General features: G+C 42.5%; 1 protein-coding gene across 2 annotated transcripts in view; it reads right to left on the reverse strand.

The window, feature by feature from the left end:
- CHST11 (carbohydrate sulfotransferase 11) overlaps positions 1–22,405 on the reverse strand; it is a 160,487-nt gene extending 138,082 nt beyond the window's left edge. Inside the window, exon 1 of one of the 2 annotated variants that reach the window (XM_054514891.1) lies at positions 22,189–22,405. In XM_054514891.1, the coding sequence (XP_054370866.1) occupies positions 22,189–22,291 (103 nt within the window). In that variant the 5' untranslated portion in view covers positions 22,292–22,405. Of the gene's footprint in view, positions 1–22,173 lie in introns of both variants that reach the window. The other variant, XM_036400960.2, reaches the window with a different exon arrangement.
- Positions 22,406–26,859: the final 4,454 nt, after the last annotated feature.

Consider the following 26,859-nt stretch of genomic DNA (forward strand, 5'->3'; position numbering starts at 1 on the left):
TTCTCCCTTGCAGTCCACATGATCCCCAAGAAGATCTGTGATTTGGCCTAAGAAAGTCATTAGCAACTCAGGTTAGTTATTCTAGGGAGTCAAGTTCAGGATAGATCATTGCTTCTTACTACTGCAGGTAGCCATATTTTAAGACATTTTTTATAAAGTATTTAAAGGTTGAACACTCATTTATTTTTCTTCCTTCTTTGCAAAAACTCTTCTGGTGGCTAATTTATTCATGCACAAAGTATGTATATTTGTCCATCATTTTTAAAACTAATCAGGTCTCCCTCATCTTGTGTCATTCTTGTAAATACATCTGCAAGCAGCAGTCTCCCCTCACCAGAGTGAAGCACCTACAGCTAACACTGAAGAAAAGACCTAGGGACTTTATAGCAAGGAGCTCTGTGTATTTCAAACAAGGATATTGTGGAAGCAGCTGTCATCATTCTTGTGATGATCTAAGCTTGGGAGCCTACAGGGGAGTCCTGGCACAGCTGCTTTACTGAGTGCTTTTGACCTAGAAAGTTGGTGCAGAAAGTTCCTGTTGAAGCCAGATGCCAAGCTTTGGAAAAAATCCTCCCCTCTAAACCGTGGAAAGTCCAAAAGTTTATGGTGTCAATACAGAAGGTGTGGTATTTTGGGACTCCACTTCCAGTCAGTGCAAACAATACATGCAGGTTTTAAATGAAGCGAAGAACCCACTTTGCTTGAGCCATGGCTAAGTACTTGACTTCTACAAACAATTCCCTGCCACTAACTGGAAACTGGACACAAAGCCAGGTGACCTCCCACCCCATTCAATATACTCAGCAACTTGCAGGTATGCAACTCTAATTCCTTCTTTGTTTCCCTCCATCCAATAGAAGAGATGAGTTGGGAACTGTTAGGGGAGTCTTTAATAATTAACTAAGGGGAGGGGAAAAACCTCACCTCTTTTGTTATGCTTCACTAAAATTTGTTCTTTATTCAAATACTGGTCAATTATTTCTAAAAATGAGAATTAAAACCACTTTCACACACTATTATCAGGGCATTGATTCCCCTACACATGTGGTATCTACTTACCAGGAGATACACAGCATATCTGTAAGAATGAACCTTTGCTTGACAAACAGGGGTTTCTCTTAGGCATTCCCTCAAGCACTCATTCATTTTAATAGTGTATGCTTCACATTGAAATTCAGTCTTTAAGATGTTAATTATTACTGGTGTTTCATTGTCCTTCTAGTGTTCTACAGCAAACCCTGATGAAATATGTCATGTGCTTTATTTCACACTGCAAAGCCTACCATGAGCAGAGCTGGTTTGGTTTTTTTTAACCATTCAATGCTTTCAGGGTGCATACCTGATTGATACACCTTTGAAGTCCCCTTGCTCTTCATCTACAGGACTTTATCTCAGCCACTTAATTTGCCCAACTCACACAGCCAAAGACTGTGCTTTTCACAAGTCTCCAAAGGTTCTGTGATGAATCAGCTTTTTAACACACAGCTTTTCCCTGTGATAGGAGATATTATAGGCTGTAGATCCCACGTTGTATTGACACATTTGCCGACAAATGAACTCAGATATTGCCAAATTACACCAAAATAAAAAAAAAATAATCACATAATTACTAAGAAACTTGAGGGATAAAAAGGATGACTTAAAATTTGTTGCTGTGATCACATACCTAGGAACAGAAGTAGAGTCAGGACAGAATCGGAAATTCCCAAATACAACAGGGACAACATGAATTAAGCTTGCAGCCCATTAGCACTAAGCTGTATTCAAATAACCGCCTAAACATCATTGCATGAAGCATGAGATGCAGCAGGAAAAGCACAGCATGTTGGAAAAACATGTTTATAAAGGGAACTCCCTCATTTGCCAACCAATGCTTCATACCCATTGTCACCAATTAGCATTAAAGCCATGCATCCCCTCAGCCAACATAAAGCACATGCCAAATGTTTTTAGTGTTGTTCCATTATATTAGATATAGAATTCGCATGCACAATTCACTGATAAAATGAACATGGATTACATTCTAGTTCTTCATCTCAACATCATTTAGTACCATTTATTTCACATCAAATTAGAAGATGTTTCAAGTCACTTAGCCACAAACTCAACCAAATATACAGGGTGGCACTGGATAGAAGTGTAAAATATACTGATACACGCAAATATCTCCAGTATGAGGCCCTCACCAGTAATCCTGAGAGTATTCAGCCATTTAATCCACTCTTTGTACAGCCTCCTGGGCCTACCATCAGACAGTGCTGAGAAGGTTCAGACACCAGGACAAATGCTACTCTACTAGTTCATGCACAACTTCTGTCCCATCTGCAACAAAGCATGGAGGAAGGAAGCATCTTGCACTTAAGTGGTTGTTACAGGAGACTTTGAATTCAGGTTTGCATGCTTTCTTCAGATATTGGATTCAAATTAGGTCTCACTTTGCTCACAGATTTCCCACTGTATCGAGATCCTAACATAACCACAGCCATACCAAGTGTCAGAACTTACAAGCAAAGTATGGAAATAAGTGAAAAGTGCTCAGCATGGACCAGGATGACTCAGCAGGTGATCTTTCATATACATACATATACATACATATACATACATATACATACATATACATACATATACATACATATACATACATATACATACATATACATACATATACATACATATACATAGCGCTAGATGAGTAAACAGAGGTCCCTGGGGAGGAGGGCTGGTTGTCACTTCAGAAGGCTAGATTTTGAATTAAACAAATAATACACATTAGCAGTCTAAGAACTCATTAGTATTTTGTAAGTATTTTACATATTAAATTCTCTGAATTCTAATGACAAATGGGAAAGCTGAAGGCAGAGCCCAAAAACCAAGCTACCAAGCACTTTAAACTTTCCCATGGAGAACTGGCAATTTCAGATGCTGTAGGTCAGCCAGCTGATAGTGATCCTACAAAACCATGCAATAAAAAGACTGCTGTAGCTCAGTCACAAAATAAGAAATGAGAAACTTTTCTTTTGATTTCTTCTTAAATAGCTTTTCCACAATCTTACACACACACACAAAAAGAGCTTTTAAGTTTTCTCCTTTCTCATTTCGCTGAATTTCTCTAACACAAAGTAGCTATGAAAGCAAGAAACTATTAAACTGTTCATGAGGACAGCAATTAAACATGCTGGAAGGAGAGGGCATAACCACCAGGATGTGAAGTCCCTTTGGCTGACCCCCTTGGCCAAGTAGAACAGCTTCACAAGGCAGAGGGAACACCAATCCTCACAGCTCAATGCCATGGGCTCCCTTCTGAAAATTGGGGAGCCACAAAGTTTATTTTCCCTATTTCACTGGGAGCCAATTTCATCTCAATTGGGTAAAGCAGACAGAACTCAAGAATTTCAACTTCCTTAGGCAAGTAAGCTTTGAAAATAAGCAACTTGCAGCAGGAGATAGGAAAAAGGAAAGGAAGGAATAGGTCACTGAAAAGTTAAATAAAAACAGAAAAAGGTCAGTTAAAATAATTTTTAATGAAATACTAAACAAAGGAAGTCAGATGAGTGCTGCAGTGTTCTACATAGAGAAATAGTCTAGTGATTAAATAAAACACCAATGGCATGACTCCTTACTGTGGAGTCATGCCTGATCAAAAATGTTTAATTAAGACTCTGGGGCTTGTTCAAAGACACGAGAAACAGTTTGAAACAAAATAAAGTTGTCGTAGCACCACCAAAAACTAAGTGTTAGGAGCATATTGGAGGTCAGAGAGCTTACACTGAGCTTGGAATAAAAAAATAAAATAAAAGAAAAAAACCCTTTCTCATCTCATCTGTGTCCACATCACAGAGCATTCCCAGGAAGTCTTCACTTGAAAGCAGACCCTGAAGCAGCTTACACTGACACATATCCTCTTGGCTTTCAGTGCTCTCTGTGCCCAAGGGAGATGTAGAGGTGACCTAGAACCAGAACATTTTCAGCACCCAATCTACATTCAAAGCTTCATAAGTTCTTCTTAAAAAAATAGGAAATCTTGGATTTATGTAATTACATAATTTCATCCTTGTTGAGAATGCTTCCAAAACACAGAAGTGATCATAAAATTTGGATCATTAATGAAGAGAAAGTGCTTTATGAGCTCTTTGGATCCTGCCAAAAAAGATACAGCCGTTATCCCCAAATGTTGCATTCTTTGCAATTTCTAAACAGACATGCCTCTTCCCTGCACCAGTCTTTAATTGGGTCTATTACAGTCCCCTCCATATTCACTTACTGGAAAGGGAAAATAGAAGGAATAAACTTAGAGACAACAGTAAATCTGCTTCTTGCTGAAACTCTGATGCTGAAACTCCAGCTCAGATGGAGCCAAGGTAGGGCCATCCTGACAGCTCACCTGGCTGTGATTGTGCATGGTGTCACCTGCCCCCACCTCGCTGCCTGTTTGCACCTGCAGCTCCCCAGCAGCTCTCACACCACACTGACCTCCTGGGCCAAGGCATCACACTTCCTAAAAACTGCCTGAGGCACACACATCCCTCCAAAAAACGATTCTGATGAACTGCCTGATCAAACAGGCAAGTGCTAGAGATGCCAGAGCAGTGGGGCTGGAGCAGATAGAGCACGACAAAGACAACTGTATGCAGGTGACACACATCAGGTGACATACAGAAAACTAACATAAGAAATACAAAATGGGTTAAAAAAATGAACAGACTCCTGCTCCAAATGGACATCCAATTGTATTACCCTTGATTTTTTTTACAGCATTTCCCTAAGAATTCCCACCCACCTGGGACCTCCTGGCACCCCCATGCTGTTCAACCTCCCCTCCCAGCTGTCACCGTATCACCTCACATAGGTGAGGAAAGGCAGGAAGATGATTCTATGGGATGAGTGTTTTCCTCCGCTTCAGCTATGCCAATGACTTGATTTTGAAAGCTGTGCCTGTAAGGGTGATTTAAAGGTGTAACTTACAGCTACAGGCACATCTATAAGCATGTTTCTGAAAACATTCTCTGGATTGGCTTTTCATCACTGTTAGCCATAAGCACATTAGTTCTACACAATGATGCAGCAGCAGCTACAAGTGACTATCCCCCACCAAAGCTGCTGTCCTCTGAAGGCTACCCAATCCTCCCCAGCCTCCCTCCCTGAGGGAGGGTAGCACATCCTTACTCATAAATGCTACAACTTCAAACACAGCCAAAGCCACTGCCTTCAAACATTCATCTTTTAACTTCCTAGCAACAATTCTCTTTCACCAGAGTTCTCCATGCCACTTGCACTTTATTTTTACTGAGGTCTCTTCTTATAATGCTTACAAGTACACAGTCTCACCTTCATCTTCAATAAGTCTTTTAAGCCTCAAAGTGTAAAAAATTTCAGTACAATGGTGAATTTTTCACTTGAAGTTTAAGTATGGAACAAAACCCCACTTTAAAGCAAGAAGCCTCAGTGTGACACTCAAGCTTGAAACAAAGTAACATTTAGGCTTTGATCCTCAATCTCATTCGCAAGTCAGCTTTAGAAACAGATCCAAAGTTATCAAGGACCAGTCTCTGAATCAATTTCAAACATGACCCAAATTGTCGGTCTTGCAATTAAGATCTCCTCTGCAGAGATTAACAATATAAATTGACATAAATTGTATAAACTGACATAAGTTTAAATTCTCCTTCCACAAATGTAAATTTTTACAGCCAGATCAGTTAACAAACTTTCCATTCATAGTTTGGCTTCACCAGAAGTCCAACCCCAAGACTGAGCTCTTGGATGCCATGAAATCTGTCTCTTTCAGACTAATGTAAATCAGGATGTTTTTTTTTTTCCCCAGACAATATATGAAGCTAAAACAAGATTCATTCGTTTTTCATGTCAGTGTTGTATCTGCTTTGTCTTCTTGCCTTCCTTCAAGAAGAACTGGCAACGCCCATACTTCCAGCACTGTAGTAGGCCCTGGGAAAGCCAAGCAGCACAACTGCTTCTGGCACTGCAGTTCTACAGCAAGCATGGAAAGATCAAAATAAAAATATCAAACAAATCCATTGCCAGTCTTGCTAGAAAAGTCCTAACAAACTCTCCTATGGCTTATAAGCATTCTTGGTCATGCTGTCAACTAATTACTTGTGCTTGCCAGTCAGTCCCGTGCACAGGTGCAAATACCATCCTCCTCCAGAGGTATTGCCTCTGAATATGGTATTTCAGGAACAGCAACAGCAGTCAAGTACAAGACAGAAATCACAGCTAAGAATAACCAGTAGTGAAACACAAACCATAACAATATTAATCAATAATGCATCATAAAAATGCAAGCCTTAGCAGTAGAAAGTGGCATACTAAATTGCTCATAAGAAAGGATTAATATATTCCTGTCATAAAGGAATTGAGTGACACATGATTGATAATTAGGAGAACTTGTCCTTACTGCTGAAGATAAATTGCTCTCACTGTTACCTCCCAATTTAATTTGAAGTATGTGTTAGCACTGATAACCCAGCCCTAAGCTGGTGACTGTCAGAATGAAAAGCATGGCAACACTGCAAAAGAATATTCATTTGCAAATTAACTAGGATACATGGCAAAATGATAAAAATATAAGTTATTATTAAAATTTTAGCTATCAGTTTATTATTCCAACACAAACTGCAGAATCTGTTGCTAGTTAGGTTGACACTTCAGTTGAATCCACATGTTTCTTCTGCTCAGTCCTTCAGAAGTACAATGCCCTCCTTCCAGAAGAACCTTCTACAGAGCAAAAAGTGTGCAGCAGCTCCCTTTTTCCATACTTACAAAAAAGTTTCTCTTGCCTTAACATCAAGCTGCAGGCAATGGCTCAGCACACTTCCTATGTGCACCCAGAGGTCCCAGTGGTGTTCTCTATTTCATGAGAGCATTTCTTTTAACAATATTAATTTCAGTAATCTCTTTTTAATTATACTGAAATTCTGACTGAAAAAAACCCTACCTGGTGACATGTTTCTCCTCAGTACTAATGCTCACTAATGGGAGTATTTGAAAATCCCACATTTTCAAGATCTAAAAATTCAATTAGATGTGTGCTTTGACCAGCTTTTGCCTGCTTCACCACCAGTTCCAGCTCGAGAGGCACCATGAACTGTAAGGAATGGCCCAGCATGGAATAGCAGGGTGTAGTTTGCATGCCAGCACCACCAGAGCAAGACAAAAGGGCCAGCAGGCAGAAGAGGAGGGCCAGCAGAGGAAGAGGAAGCAACAAAAGCCATGACCTTAATGTTCTTGCATGTCACCAGCCAGCTCTGCCAGAGATCAAACACTTGGAAAGCCAGTCCTGCCCCTCTGTGAACACGTGCTAGGCTATGTGTATCCATTTAGCAGGAAGTTACTGGCTTTCCTTTGAATAAATATTCCTGATGAAATAGATTCCCCTAGGAGGGATTGCTCCTCCTAAATTATGCCTTTGCTTTCTGTCCTGAAGGTATACTCATATTTAGCATCCAAAACTGAGAAAGTCTAAGAGCCAAGGTTAACTGTAACCCACCATACAAAACATGAAACCCTTACAACCATGGTGGTGGATCAACTGGCACAGCAAATTCTTCTCACCGCCTACCACTTGTCTCTGGGTTCCTCTGCAGCACAAGGCCATCTGTGAGGGCTGTCATAAGAGCTTCTTCAGGAGTTGGTAAGTTAGTAAATCAAAAATGAGCTAGCAAGCCTACTGCCAGAACCCTGAGGGAACCAAGAGATCTCAATTGACTCAACCAACCTTCCTAGAGTCGCACCTCTGTCACCAGGACCATCGCTTCCTTCCCACCATGCTTGTCCTTGTTCCACTGACATTGTCCAAAGACATGATCATTCAGTAGTAAGCCTGAAGCTCCCTAGGTTGAATTCCCAGCTCCTCCAACCATTTCCTGAAGTTATGGGCATATGCTAGGAAGGAGGTTAGTTTTACTGATCTGGCCAGTTTACTACAACCTGGTCTCCCAACATAGCAGATGACCCACACAAGAACATTGCAAGGGCACAACTCATCCCAACACAGATGTCATGAGAGGCATGCTGCTCACAGAGACAGCTCAGCCCAGTGCCCCACAAAGCAGGACACTGCCTGTGCCAGAAAGGAGGCCACAAGTCCAACTCACAGAGCACAAGCTCACAGTATTGTTAGAAGGCATTTCAAGGTATGCAGGGAAGAACACAAGTGCGAAACTACAAACAACTGTTGTGCTTGGCTTACAATGCTGCAGACATGGGTGTACATATGCCTACTCCAGCAGTAATGAAAGGATGAATGTTTTCTCCATCCATACCTTGGAGCTCCCATGTAGCCTGTAGCTGACACAAACCCATTTCAAAGAAATTGCAGAAGTGAGGTGATAATTGGGGTCACAGGCTAACACTGGAGTTTGAATAAATCTGTCAGAATTATCAGTTTTGGTAGCCAGCAATTGTTTTCAGCAGTAATTTGCTTTTCTATTGTGCTGGTGATATCCCCTACCTATGCTGAACTGTACAGGTTCAGAGAAGTTCTGTAACATACACCACTGTTGCCGCTCTGTGTCAGGCCCATCAGACTCCTTGCCCTTAACATCTGGTCTTTGTGCCCGCCACAGGACCATGCTTCAGCTGAGCCACAGAGGTGGAGTGTGCCCTGGCACTGCAGAAGAGCAAGAACAGAGATAAAAGCAAGGCAGGAACCAACCCCTCCTTCCTGATAGCCAATTGCTTTTGTCCACTTGAATGGGAACTCATCTTTGCACCCTTTGCTCTGGATCAACGCCCTTCACAAGAAGTCCCAGTCACACTTTAGCCATGAGTGCAGAAACAGGGGGTTCTCAGATCACATTCATTTACAGCACAATTCCCTTGCAGCTGCCTTGCTTGCATATGAGAAAGTGAGATGCATTTGGGGCATAAGTGCTCAACTTGCAACATTGACCTGTCAACCTTGAGTTGTACTCACAGATTATTGGCAGCTTGGGAAGACAAAGCTTCCCTGCTTCCTGGGATCAACCTCTTCTCCCCAAGGACCAAATTACAACAAAGAAATAAGCAATTAAATAAAATCCGAGTTTTATCCCCTGAACTTGACAACATTTTCACATGTCAGAAAACTGCAAATCCATTTGCCAAAGGGCACAGGAACAGATGGGAACTGAAAGGGCTATTACATAAATTAAGCATGCAAACACTGGTTGTCTGCTCAAAGCCCAGCCCCTGTAATTTCCACATGTGCAGTACTTGATGTGGCCATAGCACTATTCCCACATGCCCTCACTTGAGGAAGATGGGTGCACGTTTTTCCAGTTTGCTACATAACTACATTGTGCTTAAAACTGCCTGCAGCTAGAAAACATGACAAACATGACAGAACCCTGCTATTTACAGTAAGGGAATCAAATGTGAAAAAAAGACACCACATGTATTTTCAGGCTATAATTAAAATTTTAAAGCGGTCCCTCCCCCGAACATTTGAACAGATGTAGTGCAAAAGCAATCTACTACCAGCCACAACTTGTGACAGAGCAACATTTTTCATAATTCAATGCAAAATTAATCTGACAGATGAGCAAGAAGCAAACAAGCACCAGAACTCCAGACACAGATATATCTTTTATTATGCTTGTTTTACTGTGAGGGGGGCACAGAAACTTAGAGGTAAGCAGGGGAGAGAAAAGGTAGGAAGAAAAGCATTCCTAGATGCCTTGTAGTGATGACAAGAAGTCCATCTCTTCAAAATGCCTCACTGCAGTTCTTTGTCCTGTGCACTTGTGGCAAACAATCACATGTTCAGCAAGACAGATGGGAAATGTTTTGTTTCCAAGACCAAGGTAAAAGATATCCTTTCAAACACATCAGGTAGCTTCCATTTCCCCACCCTTGCACTGCATGAAGCATTGCTTCTAATGCCCCAGAACTTCATAGGAACTGAAAAGGATCCTAGATTGAGATCAAAGGCTACTCTGAGCAAACACATTCATGAAATGTGTTTGCTCAGAGTAGCAAGGTTTTCTTTTTCAAGGAATGAACATCAACCATGTCCCATAGGCACCACAGAAACATGGAGCTCTAAAAGGGAAGGATCTGGGAGAGCATCAGCCAGCAGCTGCAGCCCCTCACAGAGACAGCTGATGATATCTTCCTGACTTTGACTTTAAAACTGCAATAAGAGAAGAATAAGCAAAGTGCAGGGACAACATACTTTACAGAGAGGCGCTATTTTAATTTACAGCTATGTTAAACATTGGTGCATGAATAAAAACCCAGGATGCATCATGCACATCAGCCTTGATCAACATGTAAAAGCTCTGCTGACATAGCAAGACCACAGAAAGGATACAGTTTCATTGTATGTGGGGTTTTTTTTTCCTTATTTTAGTAAACTTAGATTTGCTGGCAAAACCTCTAGCAGACCTGGACACAGAAGTAAAAGAAAATGAAAAGAGAAGAGGCAGGCCTTTTTCCCACTTATATTGATCCAGTAAAACTTTCAGTGGTAAAAGCTGTCCAAGCACAACACTATCTAGATTAAGTCAGCCTTGCTATTCCAGAAAACAGACTTCTAGGCACAGGTGTGGCCTCCACTTCAGTCTGGTCTCATGAGGGCAACACTTTGTACAGGAGCTTTCAAAAGGAGCTCTCAGAGCCCTGTGTATCTGCACCAGAAGCATTTTCCTGTCAGGAGCACTCCAAAGGACACAAGACTGTCCACAACCGTCATTCTCACAAGCAGAGAGCACACTTGAAGGGGGCTGCAGAGGTGTTACTTGGGCTGAGTGCTGGGAATCGGGTTGTGCCTCATATCTAGCTTGCATATCGTCTATTCCAAGCCTATAAGGGATTGCAAACCTCAGATCATATAAGCTCAAGAAATCCACTCTACCCCTCCGGTTTTATTCTTAAATGTGCCACTAGCCTGGTGGGAAACCATTAAAAAAATCCCAGCACAGATGCCCTTCCTGACCATGCCTCAGTGTTCCTAGCTATAGAGTGAAAAAGAAAGCATGGACCTACTTTGTGGACCATTTTGAAGCCTTCTGATTAAAGTATTAACTGTCCCAGAAGTAGATTTGGACCCAAATTCTCAAAGATTTCCAAAAACACTGCTCATAACTTGCTCCCAATGAAAGCTTCAACTGCAACAGACAGCATGAAAGCACAGACTTGCCATTTACCAACATACAACACACATGGCTTGACACTCAGCAGTGTTTCTGGGCTCCCAAAATGCTGAACAAGTACACCAGGCATAAACCATTCTGGCAAAGTAGGAGTGGCTGAGGTACAATCTGATGACAAGAGATCCCCTCACAGCCGGAATGGGAGCCTGAAATAAATCTCTTGGTCACATCCCAATGAATGTGGAAACAAGCAAAAGATCTGAAGAGTACAAAAAAAAAAAAAAAAAAAAAAACCAACCTAAAAGGAAGGGGGGAAATGCCTCTGTAAAGACTGTCAGTGGCAAAAAAACCTAGTTAGTTTGGACAAACAAGAATTATGGCCTGTTTCCCTTGGTGCCCAGGCACACTAGGGGAATGAGACATTTCCAGCTGCACAAAGAGTTCTCACAGTAGTACTGTGTTAACACGCTGGCTATAGCATTCTGGAGATGGATGAGGCTGTAAGGCACTGACATTATACTGATGTATGGACTTCAGGTATTACTAATCATTTAGACACAATAGCCCCGTGTGTATTTTTGCTTTGCATCCTCTGCAAATATTCTCCTCTCTCTGCTCTGGAAGTTTTTTCTTTAAAAGTGTTCAGGAAACAGGCACAGAATGGGGAAAGACTCACCAGCAACACTGTTGTGCTCTGGGGAGGAGAGAAAGAAAAAAAGGAAACAAAAACAAACAACAACAACAACAAAAAAGCTGGATCAGGACAGCCAAATATGAAGACAATTTTAATTAAATCATGTCTATCTTATATCATCTATTTCAGCTAATTTAGCATCTCAAACGAGTTTTATCTCAAAAGAGTTAATAGCTCTAGAAGCCCCAACTTTTTCACAGTTTTTTTCTTTAATGCAATTACATTTTTGCTGCTGCACCAGAAATATTAATAGCCTTTTCTGCATGAGACAGAGAAGCTCTACAGCAAGACAAGAAAGCTTCAATCCTACTGAAGATCTGCATGCTAATGGTTACATACAGCTTGTCTGTCAATGTAATCTCTACTGAAGCTATTGAAAATAGGCAGCACCTCTCTCAATACTTCAAGCATGCATCTCTTCAGGAAAAAAAAATCCATTCTCTTGACTGTAGAAAGAGCAAGTAACTGGGAAAACAGACAAGCAAAGCTGTTGTTGTTCTACTGTATATTGGTCTGTAGGAAGACAGAGGGACAAATTCTGCTCTTCATTACAGTACCTATGACCCAGAATTGACCTAACCTACTCAATGGAACTGACCCAGATTTACAGGGAAGAAAGAGTCCAGGGCTCCACCCAAGCCTGCAATCGTATACTTCTGCATCCAAGGGGAAAGTATGCCCTTTGTGCAATCCAAAATCCTCTGCTCTAGCACAGTAGATCTGATCTAGTACTCACCAAAATCAACTGAAAAGCAACCAGTGTCTCCTCCAGTCATTATGCAGACCTTGTGCCATCCACCCACCAGCAAATTCAAACCACTCACCACACCTTTCAGAAAAAAAATAAAAAAAAATCTTATGTCTTGCCCAGAACAAAACCCGAAACCCAACACTCTAGTAGGGAGCCATGTTCACTCTATCTGAGCTTCCCTAATCTTGCCACAAGGACAAGTAAGACTGATTTGGGAAGAGAAGGAATGTGGAGAGGCAGAGATTACCTGGCACAGTCCACAGGATTGCCAGTGCCATGGTGGCAGGAACTCTGCACAATGCCCAGCTGACTGATCCTGTAACAATTAATAAATCCAGCAAGTGGGACAGAGCAATGTCTAGAAGCACACGTGTCCACGGTCATGCTTTTAGTCCATCACACTCTGGTGAATTGGCCCAGTGATTAGCAGTTACTTCAACTTCATAATTATGTGCACACATACACGTGCCTAATTCTAAAGATAAAACTTATCACCATCTGGAAACTCAAATGTATTTTAGAAGTTAATCAAGACCAAAATACACAATCAAGACAGGCTTTATCATTTTATATTTATGACACCAACTGACACATTATATTAATCACTAAGTGTTTAAAAAGTGTTAAGGCCCTCCTCCTCAGTTACTATAAATTTTCTGCTACCACTTCCAACACAGACTGTAAAAATACAGATTACTAGAAGGACATATTCAGCTCCTGGTACCCACCAGCATGGGTGCAGAATGTGCTATTCTGCATCAGGTCACTTCAGATAATACAGACATTTTTGTTCTGCCTGCATACCAATCAGCTTTAAAGCACTAAAAAGCAAATAGTCTTTAAAAGGATTTTAACTATCTTAAGCTCTTTGTTTTAAGACAAAGTATTACAGTAAAGATCATCCATGAGATCCAATTACAGTCACCTTAATAATTATATGTCTACCTTGACTAATTCAAAAATCCCTACAAGTTATACAATTTGAAGTTTGATTCCTTTATACAATCATTATCAGCCAAAAAAAGCATGAAAATTACTAGCTACAATGTCATTTATTAAATGAATTCAGAAGGCATTACTCTAAGGGTCCTGAAGCCCACCTTTTTATCATCTAGAAAATGTATCTTGAGTGTCCATGTCTTAAAAATTAATAAAAGACAAAAAAAAAAAAAGAATCCCACAGTTTCCTGCTTTTTACAGAGTACAGTGTGATCAATAAGTGGATTGAAACCCAACAAAGCCTTTTATTCCTTGTGGATTATATACGTGCACTCTGCAATTAAAATCTATGTCTCCTACCACTCAGCCAAATAACATAAAAAGAGACAATCTTTTGATATTAAGATGACTAAGGAGGGCATCTTTTAGCCTGAGACAATGCTCAAAGCAGCAGCAGCAGTTCCTCTGCAGATTGAGCACAGCTGAGGATGAGATCCTGCTATTTTACCTCCTGGAGAAGAGAGAGAAAGAGGGGCCTGATCCTGCAAAACCACACATTGATCACTTTACTCACAAAGGCATGTTGTCTGCCCTTCCTTTGGCAGGGGGAGGCAGAAACCAAGGCTGCCTCCCCCTGCCAAAGGAAGGGCAGACAACATTTAAGGATGTGAGCATTTCACACCTGTTTTTGCACAGTGCAGGCAACTTACCTCCATGACATGTGTTGGATAGAGCTACCATCTCCCAAACCCCCAGAATCACAGTGCTGTGAGAAATTCTGCTTGATTGCATTGTTTGTATTTTCCATTTCCCCCAGCACCTTCTTTTACATTTTTTCATAGGAGTGTGAAGCCATCGCAGCAGTGATTGATAGTAATGGAGCAAAGTCATCTCCCAGTGTCTACAGCCTGGCACAAACAAGACAAAGGCTACCTTGAAGAGGCATTCTTACTGTTTAAATTGATACCCTGACAAACTATAAAAATCCTTGCTCTTCTACAGCCTACAAAGAATTAATAAAATCATTCCTCTCTCAACCTGGATATTTCCAAGTGTGTAAGTTGAGAAAAAGAGTAGCAGAAATGAGAAACCACACTTATCACTCATTTCACGTAGTAAAATAACAAAGGCACCTATGTGGAGCACGTGGCACTTTTGGGATTTCTTTTAATATCCAAGAACTTCAGCAGCCTTGTTAGAAGAAAAAGGTTTGCACTTCAGAAATCAGTGCATTTGGATTACCCGAGACACCAACTACAGATTTTGTAGAGGGTGGGAAGATGAGTGAGTGCATGTGCACATTCACACACATTTGTGCACATAGCCCTCTTTTTTTTCCAGTCAGCATTTTATAAGTGCTCATACTCGGCTTTTTTAATGTACAGATTCAAATTTGTCAGGGGAAAAGACATGAAATACTCAGTTTCCAAATCTAGCCTCAATTTCAGTCAGTGTGTTCTAATGAACATTTTCCTTCAAATGTTCCAATGGCAGCCATCTAATTTGATTCTTTTAAATAGCATCCCCTTCTGATGCCTGTAACCTAAATGTTAATGCCTTATTCAGGACCTCATCTCTAATGTGTAAAATTAATATGACCAAAAGGAAAGCTGTCATCTGCTTTCATTGCCAACACTGGGCACAGTGTAAAAGGCAACCCCAAAAAAATATTACTATTTAAAATAACTCAAAAAACCCTGGATAATTAAATGTTAAATGCATAAAGCAGTGAATTTTTTTTTTACACAAGGAAGCCTTCCTTGACTCCCATGGACACAAAGCTTCCTTGCTGCAAATTAAAAAATACTTGTGCTGCACCTACTTATACCATGCTGTTATCCAAAGTACTGTTAAGCATATCACAGAATTGAGAGTCCTGTCCTCCACTGTGGCTCTCTGAGGCTTCCTGCCACAGAGCTTTTCAGTCTCTGAGTTCCTAGAGTGGAACCAGTAAAACCAGCTCCTACAGACATGCCTGCAGTTTCCATGTTCTGCCAGAGGGCTCCCCACCAGCCTGCAGGGATCTCCAGAAAGGGCAGAGCAGAGGATGCACACTGCCACAGGAATAGTCCTTGTGGATAAGTGCTCCTAATCTGTGCACAAGTTGCCTTCCATTAGGTAGTTCCTAGTGATGTTGCGACAGCCCCAGAGGACACAGGGGAGGGAGCTGAAATCTAACATGGGCCATTCATGTGGAAACTTAGAATTTCAGTTCCACAGAAGGGACGGGAGCTACTCCAGACAATTCCCCAACAGCTAGCTCCTTATGAAGGAGCATGTGGGGAGGGCAAGAAAACAAACCATATACATTGATCAGCATTAAATGAAAAGTGGAGGATGAAAACATTACACAAAAGAAGCAACACAGAGTCCAAGCATATATGCGGTAAAATTTTGGTTTATCCATGAAACCTTAGTTTCAGGTGCCAAACAATTACATCAAAGGGGGAACATACTGCACCCACTGCTGATTACAGTCACAAAACTGAAATCCAAGAAAATCCTGTGTCATGAACCAGAGATAATTAGGAACTGAATTCTTTCACTGGTTCACAGTAGCCTCTGGTGGTCTCACCTTCTAGTTAAGAGCACAAGGCTTGTGCCAGAAACACCACTTTGTCACATGCAAGCATTCTGACCGTAACAAAAGGACAATATCTATAACCTGGGTACTGAAACACAAATAATGAGGAATTAACTGAACCAGTCAGAATTCTGACTGTAAGGACAAATACCTTGTCCACAGAGATCCTATATAAATGAGCTACAGGGAACAAGAACATCCAACAAAGCACAAACATGCTTTGAAATGTTATTCTTGTAAGATAGTAGGTGGCTGCTGAATCTAAGTAACCCACCACAGACATGTCTTCATCTTTATTCTGGACATGCCAGGCCTACACAACTATATCATTCCTGATCCTAATTTAATTCCTTTAATGTGAAGGGGAAAACTCTTTTCATTGATTTCAAATGGACCCTTCATCCATGCATCTTATGCTTCATTTTATGCATGTTGACACTTCAAGTCACACACAGAACTCAAACATTTGCTTTGAACAGCACAAACAATCAGAAAGAAAAACCATCAGATTCAAATCATTGTGTCCCCCATCCCAGTCCTTAACTCCCTCAGGATTAACTTAGAGTTGATACATAATACATATGCACCAGCCCAAAAGGCTTGAGAGGAAAAAAACTGTGCTAGAATGACATTCACACAAGGACAACTGCAGAAGCTTTGTCAGGCAGGATTTGATATAGTACATCTAGCAACAGAGTCAAACAAAATATAGTAGCGCTGGCTTTGAAAAAAGTAACATGAATCTAATTTCTTTCAATTGTCTGAACCATTTTTAGAGTTAATTACATGGTACAGTACAAGATAAACTACCTGCCACTTCTGAAGCATAATGGAAGCAATTTAAGAATTCAGAAAGATGCTCATATTTCTGAATATGAAATAAAAATGAGATTCTAGTTGCAACGATTCAATTATATCAATTTGTTCATAAAAAGCACTGGGCATTTCTGCTCTATATGCCGTTTTGCTGAGTTCAAGACAAAGCTTCCGTGCACACTGACTTTATCTCTGAAAAAGCTACTTAAGCTAAGTCATGACACTTTACATCTGTGAATAGAGCATCGGTGCTCTGAAAGTTAGGACAGTTACTTTCCCAATATTGATACACAGTAATAATTTAAAAAAAAAACCTTATAAAAACCTACATAGTAGAAAATGTAACAGTGGAGTAAAAAATATCCTGATGTAATAAGACACGACTGCAACATAATTACCCAGGTAATTTTTGCTTGAACACATTCAGAGATATTTTTATCTTTTCAGATCAACAAGCAGTTGTTGCAAAAACCTACACTCATTTGCACTGCAACGGAAAAAGCTGCTCTTCTAATAAGATTAATATTCACTAACCAGGAAGATTTTCACAAGATACAAAGAGCAGCTTAACTCTCAACTCAAAGCAATTCCAGACTACCAGTCTCTCTGAGCAGAGTGACCAGAGTAGGTTTGCTCACACTGATGACAGTTCCATGGAAATCTATGAAAAGTTTTTATAGGGACACCAACAAACAGATACAGCACACGGCGGGGTTTCTGGGGGATGGATTTCATTGCATGCAATTAAATGAGGGCCAGTTTCTTGTGGCTGTCAAATTTCTCTGTATCCCAAACAGAATAATTTAAAATCAGTATACAGGGTCCATCAAAGGAATGCCCCACACCCAACTGCCTTGCAGATCTCCTTCTCCTTTGTAAGGAAGAGAGAAAGCAAGGATCAGTTGCAAGATGGGAGACTGCTGCATTGATTTTCAAACAGAATCTACCATCAAAACCAATGGTAAGCTTGTCTTCAAACCTAAGGAAAAAAAGTCTCCCGTGGTCTGAGTTGTTCTGATATTTGAGCAAAGGCAGACATCAGCTATCAGCCATACCATTCTGCAAATGTAACTGACATGATCATGGAGACGAGGCAAGTCTGACTTGTGAGATCTAGCCTTCATCAGCATCCAGAGGAGAGCAGTACAAGTCTAAAACAGGAGCTGGAAAATGGAGCAAAAAAAATGCAAGTGGGAGGGATGGGAAGGGAATCAGGTTTAGAATAAGTCAGTTTCATAAACCTGTCTGAGGTAAGATAAAAACAGTATTAATTATCCTGCCTCAATTTTACACCTTGGGGGATCCTAACACACCACTAGTGCAACCCCCAGCCCAGCAGAGCAGCTCCTGCCTCCACGGGGTGACTCACAGTCCCTTGCCTTCTGCAGCTGGGAAGAAACAGAACAAAGCAAACACATCTGTGAAAGTGTAGGCAGGCTAAAGACCAGTGAGAAAACTGATTTCATAGGAAACACAGCAGATAAAACTATGATGGGCTGTCACATAAAACCCCAAGACTGACCTATTTCACACAGACTGAAGTTCCAGGAGCATGGAGCAATAGTAAGCTTGCAGCCAGTTATCTAGATAGCACATGGCAGGAGAGTGAAAGGGGAAAATATTTGAGCAAAAGAGACAGGGAAAATCAGCTATATATTGCTATATCTCCAGCTATAGCAAACACTGCAGCATGTTTTTTTTTTTCAGTAAAGGCTAGACAGGCAATGGGAAAACACATTGAAGTCTCCACTACCACTTCTTCCCCCAGGAACAAACATAGCTTCAGATAAGCCACAACAGCCAGGATCATCTCCAGCATTTTCTTTACAGTGGCCCTGAGCACTGGAGAACTGCATAATTCACCTTCCCTCAACAACTACTGGTTGGGGAACCTAACTTGGGAGGGTGGGTTCCCAGCTCTTCAGCAATAGCTGACAAAACTCAGATCACACAATGGTGCAATAACCAAACAGCACATTTACAGCTGGCTTCCCAACAAAGAATGGGAACACAGCCAAAAAGAGAAGAAACAGTAAAAACCACCTGATTTCCTTCCAGCACGAACGTGTTGGTATTTAAGATAGGGAACAAGGGATACATTATATTCTTTTGCAAAGATAAGGCAAAGCTCATCTTCTCAGCTTCAGGCATTAAGTGTGTTTGTGTTGTTTGGGGTTTTTGCCTTTTTTTTTTAAAGGTTTCTGTTAACTATGTAATTTTCTTTTCTTTTTTTACCCCAAAGAAAAAAAAGCTATCAGCAGAAATTTGGGTCTCACACTTCTAGCAAGAATTCCATATTCAGATCTCCTAAAATGGAAAATCCCCTCTAACAGATAAAGATTTATCTTAATCCAGAAGGGGTTGGACTCATCATCTGGTGGTCTTCTAGCATCTTTCACCTTCACTTTCTCTCATCTGAAACTGATGAGAAAGCCCTGTAAGCAGCCTCCTGAAATTCACTGAGAGAACTCTGGGGCTTAAGAAGGACCTGACACTTCTCGCTGAGGACTTATCTGAAAATCTCATTTTCTCACCAAAAGGTTTGGGTGGGAGTTTTTCATCTAATTCTGATTGCAAAGTGCCTCTGCCAGAGACTATGGTAAGCTACCAACAACAGTGACACTGGCAAGCCAGAGATGAGAGAGCTCCCTCCTGCAGCCATCCAAAGACATGCTTCAGTGGAGACCAGCTAGAATTTAGAACACCCTTCAACAACAAGATTTTGAAAGCTCTTAATACCTCCAGTCCCAGCATATACTCTGCCCAGGATCTGGGTCCAGTGAATTCTGCCACACAATAAAGGTTACAAGCACATGTTACAAAAAAAGACTTAAGTCCTAAAAATGATCCACTACCCAACGTATATCACATTCACAGGTCTACCACCTCCCTACTGACCCTTCAGGAACATTCATCTATCAGTTGTGTTATCACGGTGGTAACACATACAATGGCCTAACAAATATCTGGGAGGGCAGCTGTCTGAGCCTTACAAACTGTGTGTAACTGTGTAGGAACTAGGCACTAAAGTAGAACTTGAGAGCTTCCCAGCAGTTCCTGCCATGGAAACAGCCCACCAAAAAAAACCCAAAACCTCAGAATAAGTTATGATGAAAAAGGCACAGTAAAGGTTGTGCTCTATTTATTTCCAGATCTACTCCATTCACGCTAACAACCTGTGTGTCACACAGAAAATGGGTGCACATTATCCTCCCAGTGATTTCACAGCATCGCATTCCCTCCTCGGCGCTTATGCTAAATCCTTTGAACTGTACTAAAATATCAGCCTATTTATAGCCTCACAATACAATGAACATAAAGCCATAATCTCCAATAGTTAACTATAGAGCATATTGAGAATTCTTAAATGATTTTTCTACATTCAAAAATTCACAGAAGAATATTTAGCCTAATCTCTCACCTACTGCATGCAAAGTTTGCGTTCCAGCAGTATAATTCATCTGAAACAAGGGGAAATAATAAGTCTTGGCCAAATTTTCTGAATATATGTGCAAACTATATTATCTGTGGAACTCCACCAATTAAATATCACATTTCTATTCAATTGGTGAAGCTATGTTACAACCCATAATTCTGCATGATACCTTGAAGCCCAGAAATAAAGCCTTCTCCAGGTCTGCTAAGGACTGAGCAATCCTTGTGAAACCAGTAAGCATGGGACAGACACAGAAGGAAAGAGAATAAATACGCTAATTTTTCCAAGAAGTTGGCAGGTATTAACACAGAAGGGCACCATACAAGAACACATTCATCAAGCAAATTATACCAACTCTGGAGGAGCAGACAGCTGATAGAAAAACACCAAACAGGACTTGGCTTCACCACAGAACAGCAGATCTACTGATTCCTAATTCTCTCAGTGCATCAAGCCTCTACCATTTGACGAAAAATTCTCCAAAAACTTTCAGGAAAAATCAATTCTCATAGAATCATTTAGGTTGGAAAAGACCTCTGAGACTGAGTCCAGCCACTAACTCAGCACTGCCAAGTCCACCACTAAACTATGCCTCTAAGTACCACATACACATATGGCAACTATGGGAGCCACAAATAGGGAAAGAAAAATTCGACCTGAATAGGTCCTTTTTCCTTTCACTAGACTGCAATTCCCTTATCAGCTACAGGTACATGCCTGTAGGCAGGACACTTGAGAGCAGACAGTAGACAATAACAGGTATGGCTGGGAAGACTCGCCTGCTGAGTCTTCCCAGTGTGGCCAGCCTGCCAGCTACAGCTGCTAGCCCACTACGAGGTATCACACCCTCTCACCAACGTCGCTCCTCTGCTCAGCTGTCAGATCCCTCCAGAAAGACACTGCAAGTGCAATTCCCATGTCATTTCTCAAGCAGAAGGGGGGAAAGTGAGACAGACAGACAGATCAATTTTTTTTTTTTTTTTGCCATGCTGGACAAATTTCACCAAGCTGCACAAAGCATCCACGAGGGGTCTGTGCACACAGCTGACACCTCATTAAGTTTCAACAGCCCAAGCCCACCTTTGTGTGAATTAGTAGCTGATCGACGTGGGACTTCCCTGGGAGCCAGCATCCGCTGCCCCGATACAGGTCCGTCCCTAGGATGAGGGAAACCGAAAAGCTGAAGTCGCTTTAGGTACCCGGGAGTGTGGATCCGAGGTGACCCCTGCACAGCATTCCGCAGCCTGCGTCCCTGCGGACACCCGCGCCCAGCCAGCGGCTCCACTCGGAGCCCCACGGCCGCCCGAACACGGCAGGACCGGGCCAGGAAGCCGCTCCAGACAACTCGGGCGAGCAGAAACGGAGCTGCCGCCGGCGATAGCGGGTGCCCTTGCTCGGCCGCGGTGTCCCTGACCCTTCCAAAAACGAAAAGATGGAAAGACGAAGGCCCGCGACCCCTGACAGGAGAGGGGAGCTGAGGTCGCGCTCCCGGCGAGGGGGACCCGCGGGGACCGGGCAGCTCCCGTCGCCCCTCAGCCATGAAGCGCTCGCCAGCCGTTGTCGTCTCCCTTCCCCCCTCACCAAATGCACGATATAAAGCGGAAAATAACAAAATTCTTAAACAAACCAACTTTCCTCTCTCCCGAGGGAAGTTTCCTGCGGGGGGCGAGGCGACCTTCCCGCGGCCACTGCGGGCGCTGTGCTCGCCGTCGCCGAGCCCCGCGCCTGCCGCAGCGGCGCCGGGAGCCGAAAGCTGGAGCCGGGGGCAGCCGGCGAGGGCTCCCGGGGCAGCCGCCACCTGCGCCGGCGGGGAGCGAGGAGGGCGCTACCCTCGGCGGGGTCGGTGCGGTTGTAGTGCCCTACCTGGGTGCAACATACTTTGGAAATAGAAGATGACGAGGATGAAGGAGCCCACGGAAGTGACCAGGACCATCCTGCACACCCGGTTCATCCTCATTACTTCCAGCACCGCTGGCTTCATGGCGTTGTCCGGCGGCGCAGAGAGGGTGGCGGAGCGCGCAGGTCTAGCGCTGGGAACCCCTCCGCACCCGCCCCACACCAAGGCGCCACCGCCGGAGGATGCCTGGGCGCCCGCGCCCCGCGCCGGGGGGCGTTAATGCCGCGCTGGGCGTGACCACGCGGCGCGCCAGGCGGAGGGGCGCTCTGCACGCGCGGTGGGGGGGGGGGGAAGGCGGGCCAGGCGGCGAGCCGGGGCGGAGCGCGGCCCCCCCTCGCCAAGGGCAGAGATGGTCCCGCCCGGCGGCGGCGGGCGGGGACGAGGCGGGCGGCTCCGCTGCCCGTGAATTTGACCACCTCTGGGTCGCTCTCGCCCTCTTCAGGGGGCCGGGGTCCGGCAGCCGCCGGCCGGCAGGAGCATCCGTTCTGCCTGGATCTGCCCGACGCCCTGTTCGTGAAGAGAAATTCTCGCACTCTTAGTGGTGCCCGTCGCTCCGCTAACCCTAAATGCCTCCTTGCAGGTCTCCCCTCGCTCCGCAGGTTATGTTACAGCCGGTCCCTGCCTTCGTGTTTTGCCGGTGCCGCGCTGTGGCCGTCCGGGAGCTGTTCATTTTATCAGCGGCGCAAACACCAACTTCAGGCGCACGGAACCATCCGGGGGCAAATAGTGCCACCTGGCCTGACGGAAATGAAAGGGGCTTATTTTGTTTTCAAACCCAAGACTTCTAAGTTTTCTGCATTAACTAACACTGTTCATTTGTCGGTGGAATCAAAAGGTCCTTGCGCCGCGGTCGGCCCGCCGAAGGTGGATCTACCTTTCCGTAGTCGAGAGCAGCACCAGGCGATGAGATACGAGCCGGTACGTGGGAGGAATGCAGAGAAGCTGCGACCTACAGAACAAAAGGCCTCTGCCGTGCCCAAGCGAGTATCGGGTTTGGGACAGCTGGGGCTGCTGGGGAGCCGGGGGCTGTTAGCGAGTGCGGCTCGGCGGAGCCCCGAGCGAGGTTTCCCAGCGGCGAACCACACGGCACAGCTCTCTAACTGGAACTATCCTCTTGCTCTGACCTACACAGGTGTTGAAAGTACAGTGCTGAATGGAAATGTCTTCTTAGCAATATACCATTCATCTTTGTGCGGTGGTGACAGTTCTGTTTGTTCCCCTGACGCACCCAAATACCACTTTGCTATTAGTTTTGTTTTTTGCTAAACTGAAGATCATTATACTGATGCTGATACCATCTTTTCGCATAAAGGGATTTTTTTTTGCTCCCGTGCTTCTTTCTGCTCTTCCGATGAGTTGGGGGGAGAGGTCTTTAAAATGAAAATAGCCCTGAACAGTCTGAATCCAAAGCTGGGAAGCAAGTGGAGTAAAACATACTTTAGGCTAAAAAAAAATCCCTCCCACTTCCATCCCCTCCCACCACTGCCCCCTGCCCCCTCAAAAGAGGCAAACCCCACAAACAGACAACCCCAAACAAAACAAACAAGCAAACAAACCCAGAAGGTATGTGTTTATTCTCAGTTAATCGTGACAGAAACATGCAAAGTCATAAGAGTCATCTTCCACTTTCCCAAAGCCAAAGATTTTACCTTCAGGATAAACCAGTAATAGTTAGGCATTTGCAATGGAGTAGATTATTTAGTTTTGGCCTGGGGTTCCTTTTATCAGAAACAAATTCCATTGTTCATTAACGAAGGTTTGACACTATTTTTCTTACTTTCTCTAGATTTTTTCCATTTTTTTCTTTTAGCAGTTTTAATATGCAATGACCATTTTCTAGTCTTCCTAATGTAAAGTAAGCTTTAAATTTATTTTTCTCTTTTAAGTCTAAACTGCAAACATGACAAAAAGTCATTCTATGAAAAGCACTAGACAAAGAGAAGCATTTCTATGTAAATGCATCAAAGTGGTGGATAGTTAAGGCAGTCAGCAAAAGTCAACCAGAAGCAGAGCCTGGCATTTCAGCATCCCCTGGCAATACATGTGCTGCAGCACAACAGTGCAGCAGTATTTTAACAGAAAGAACTGGACTGTCTCCAGGAGCCTGGATAAGATATTGAGGACTGAGGGGAAAAAGCCTAGAACTCAATACTCAGCCAAGTTACGCAAGATAAATGCTTTATGCTGTTAGAGAAGGCGGACAGTTTTTCAGTGTGGCTTAACAATAGTTACAATAGTTACTTTTCTTCTTTTTTTTTTTTTAATTTTTTTATTGTGAGTATCATCCTCTAATGGAATGATGGAGAGTTTTAAAGCATTGAGAAGAAAATCACCAGCTGTGTTGCCATTTACTTTTAAAATAACATTATAAAGCAAAAGCATCATTATGGACATTGTCAATTATAAACTCAATATCCACCCAAATGCTTACAGCATCTCTGCAAATTTCCAACTATGAAAACCTTCCTGGAGAGTCAGGACAATGAAATGCAGCAGCCTATTTTTGAGATAGCCAGTTTTTTGTTTTCCCACAAAAAAGAGAATGACTGAGGTAACACAAGGAAACACAGTTGTCTTTCCAGGTGGGTGCCAAGTTATAGAATAAGCACATGAACAGCTCAGGCACTTCTTCTAAAGTATTCCTCTCTCTGAGTGGAAACTTCAGCAGCTCCAGAGCAGCAGGGAGTCTGGATAGTACTGTAGGTGTGATCACCTACCATTCCCATGACAATAACCATCATTCAGTATCTCTGAATAAAAATAGTCCCATCATCCAAGAGATGTCTGGAAAGAAAAACTTAAGAGATTAAGAACTAGATGCCAGTGACATCAAAAGTACAGACAGTATTTTATGGATTATTTTGTATAATAAAAGAGCTTCACAAAAAAACCCAACAAACTGCGAAATACAACTGCCCACATCACTATTTGTTGATAAAACTCAAAAAATAGCAAAACTACAATTGAAGAACAGCACAGATGTTAATACAGCATGTAGTAAATTCAGGGTGCAATTTATCAAAAAAATTACAAGCAGGCTAATATCAAAGAGTGTGTTGAAAGGTTAAACAGAATGTCATTAGAAAACAGAGGTATCTGTGAGAGACATATAGGTTCTGTGCAACTTTTTCTCACTAAGGAAAGAATCCCAGAAAAAAAGTTGTTTTGTTTTATACTGATAAGCTTCATCTTTTAAAAACAGAGGGTGAAATTTTTACAGAATGTCTAATATTGTTGAAGAAATACACACAAGCTTTAGGAATGAAAGCTGCCTTCAGATCTGAAACAGAAACTACAAATTTCAGAATCTGTCTAACCTGAGACCATTGTGACTCCAATCCCATCACACCATAGGATAAAGTCAGGTGGATGAAAAAATCTTCTGGATGTATCTTCTGATTATTTTCTTGTGGGGATAGTTTTTAACTTCTCTGGTGGGAACACCAATATCATAAAGGGACTGGGTCTTAGGCTTTATCCCCCAAGGAATATGGACATTGCTTTAATGATTCCAGCCAGTCAGTGGACCTTTCATTTGACAAGCTGCCCTAAAATGTGCTGTCTGAAGGCAGGTAGACAAATAAATAACTATGTTAATAGTCAGACACTCTCCCTACCTCAGCCTGAGATTGCCTGTCAGTCCAAAAGTGTTTGGCAATGTTATTCCATTAACATATGGTACCGTATTTAAGATGCTGAGCTCATTAAAAAAATATATGTGAGAATCTCCCTTACCCAGCTGATTCCAGTGGAATTAGGACAAAGCTAATTTCCCTACACAGATTTTTCAGTCAGCAACTCACTGTCTGCATGAATGAAAGGCCACCCATCTCCAGGAAGCCATCTCCATAGAGAACTGAAAGACAATCCTTTCTGGAGATGAGCAGATGTCTTGCCCCCTTCTTCTTCCCTCCAAATAAGTCCCCTCATGTACCTGTGAAGCAACCAGGAGAAGCAATATATGATGTATTTCAAGATTAAAATAGAACCTTAAAGCAAAATTTATAATTGATGTAAGAGCACTGTGGTATTAATTGTAAAGTTCTTAGTAACAAGACTTGGAGGTGACAGGCATAGAAGCAATTTTTAAGCTTTGCTTTGAATGATGCAATTTCTAGAGGTGATGGATGTTTACACCTCTGCCCACTGCAATAAATAGCTGTAGGGGATCAAACCCAGTGGTCCAACACTATCCAGGACAATGTCATTGGCTTCAGAGGAAACATCAGTTTTCCCTGCAGTAGGTATCAGTGGTCAAGTCTGCCAAAAAATTGGTGTTTGCTTGTGACATTTATTAGGTAGAGCTTAGCTTTTGTCCTGCAATGCAAATGGTTTCACTTGGGGAACACCCTCCTGAAAGTCAAATCCAAGAAAAATTTCAATGCATCCTGTCACCACAGTTACAAACAGAGCAGCCAATACAAATTCCTGGGCAAAGCAGACATTAAAATGTTTGCCAAGTTCCATTGAAGTTCAGCTCTCTTTTTTTTTTACTGTGTGTATACTTCCTTTGCAGTTTTCCCCATTGCTAGTGAAGGGCACTTTTTATGAAGTGAAATATTGGAGTAAAACTTAACAATTGTAAGGGCCAAAGCAGCTGCAAGACAATCAGAACCCCCTTGTTGAGTTTGTTGCCTGTGTTGAAAGGAGAT

The sequence above is a fragment of the Molothrus ater genome, chromosome 5, assembly GCF_012460135.2.
Source record: "Molothrus ater isolate BHLD 08-10-18 breed brown headed cowbird chromosome 5, BPBGC_Mater_1.1, whole genome shotgun sequence".
Classification (NCBI taxonomy): domain Eukaryota; kingdom Metazoa; phylum Chordata; class Aves; order Passeriformes; family Icteridae; genus Molothrus; species Molothrus ater.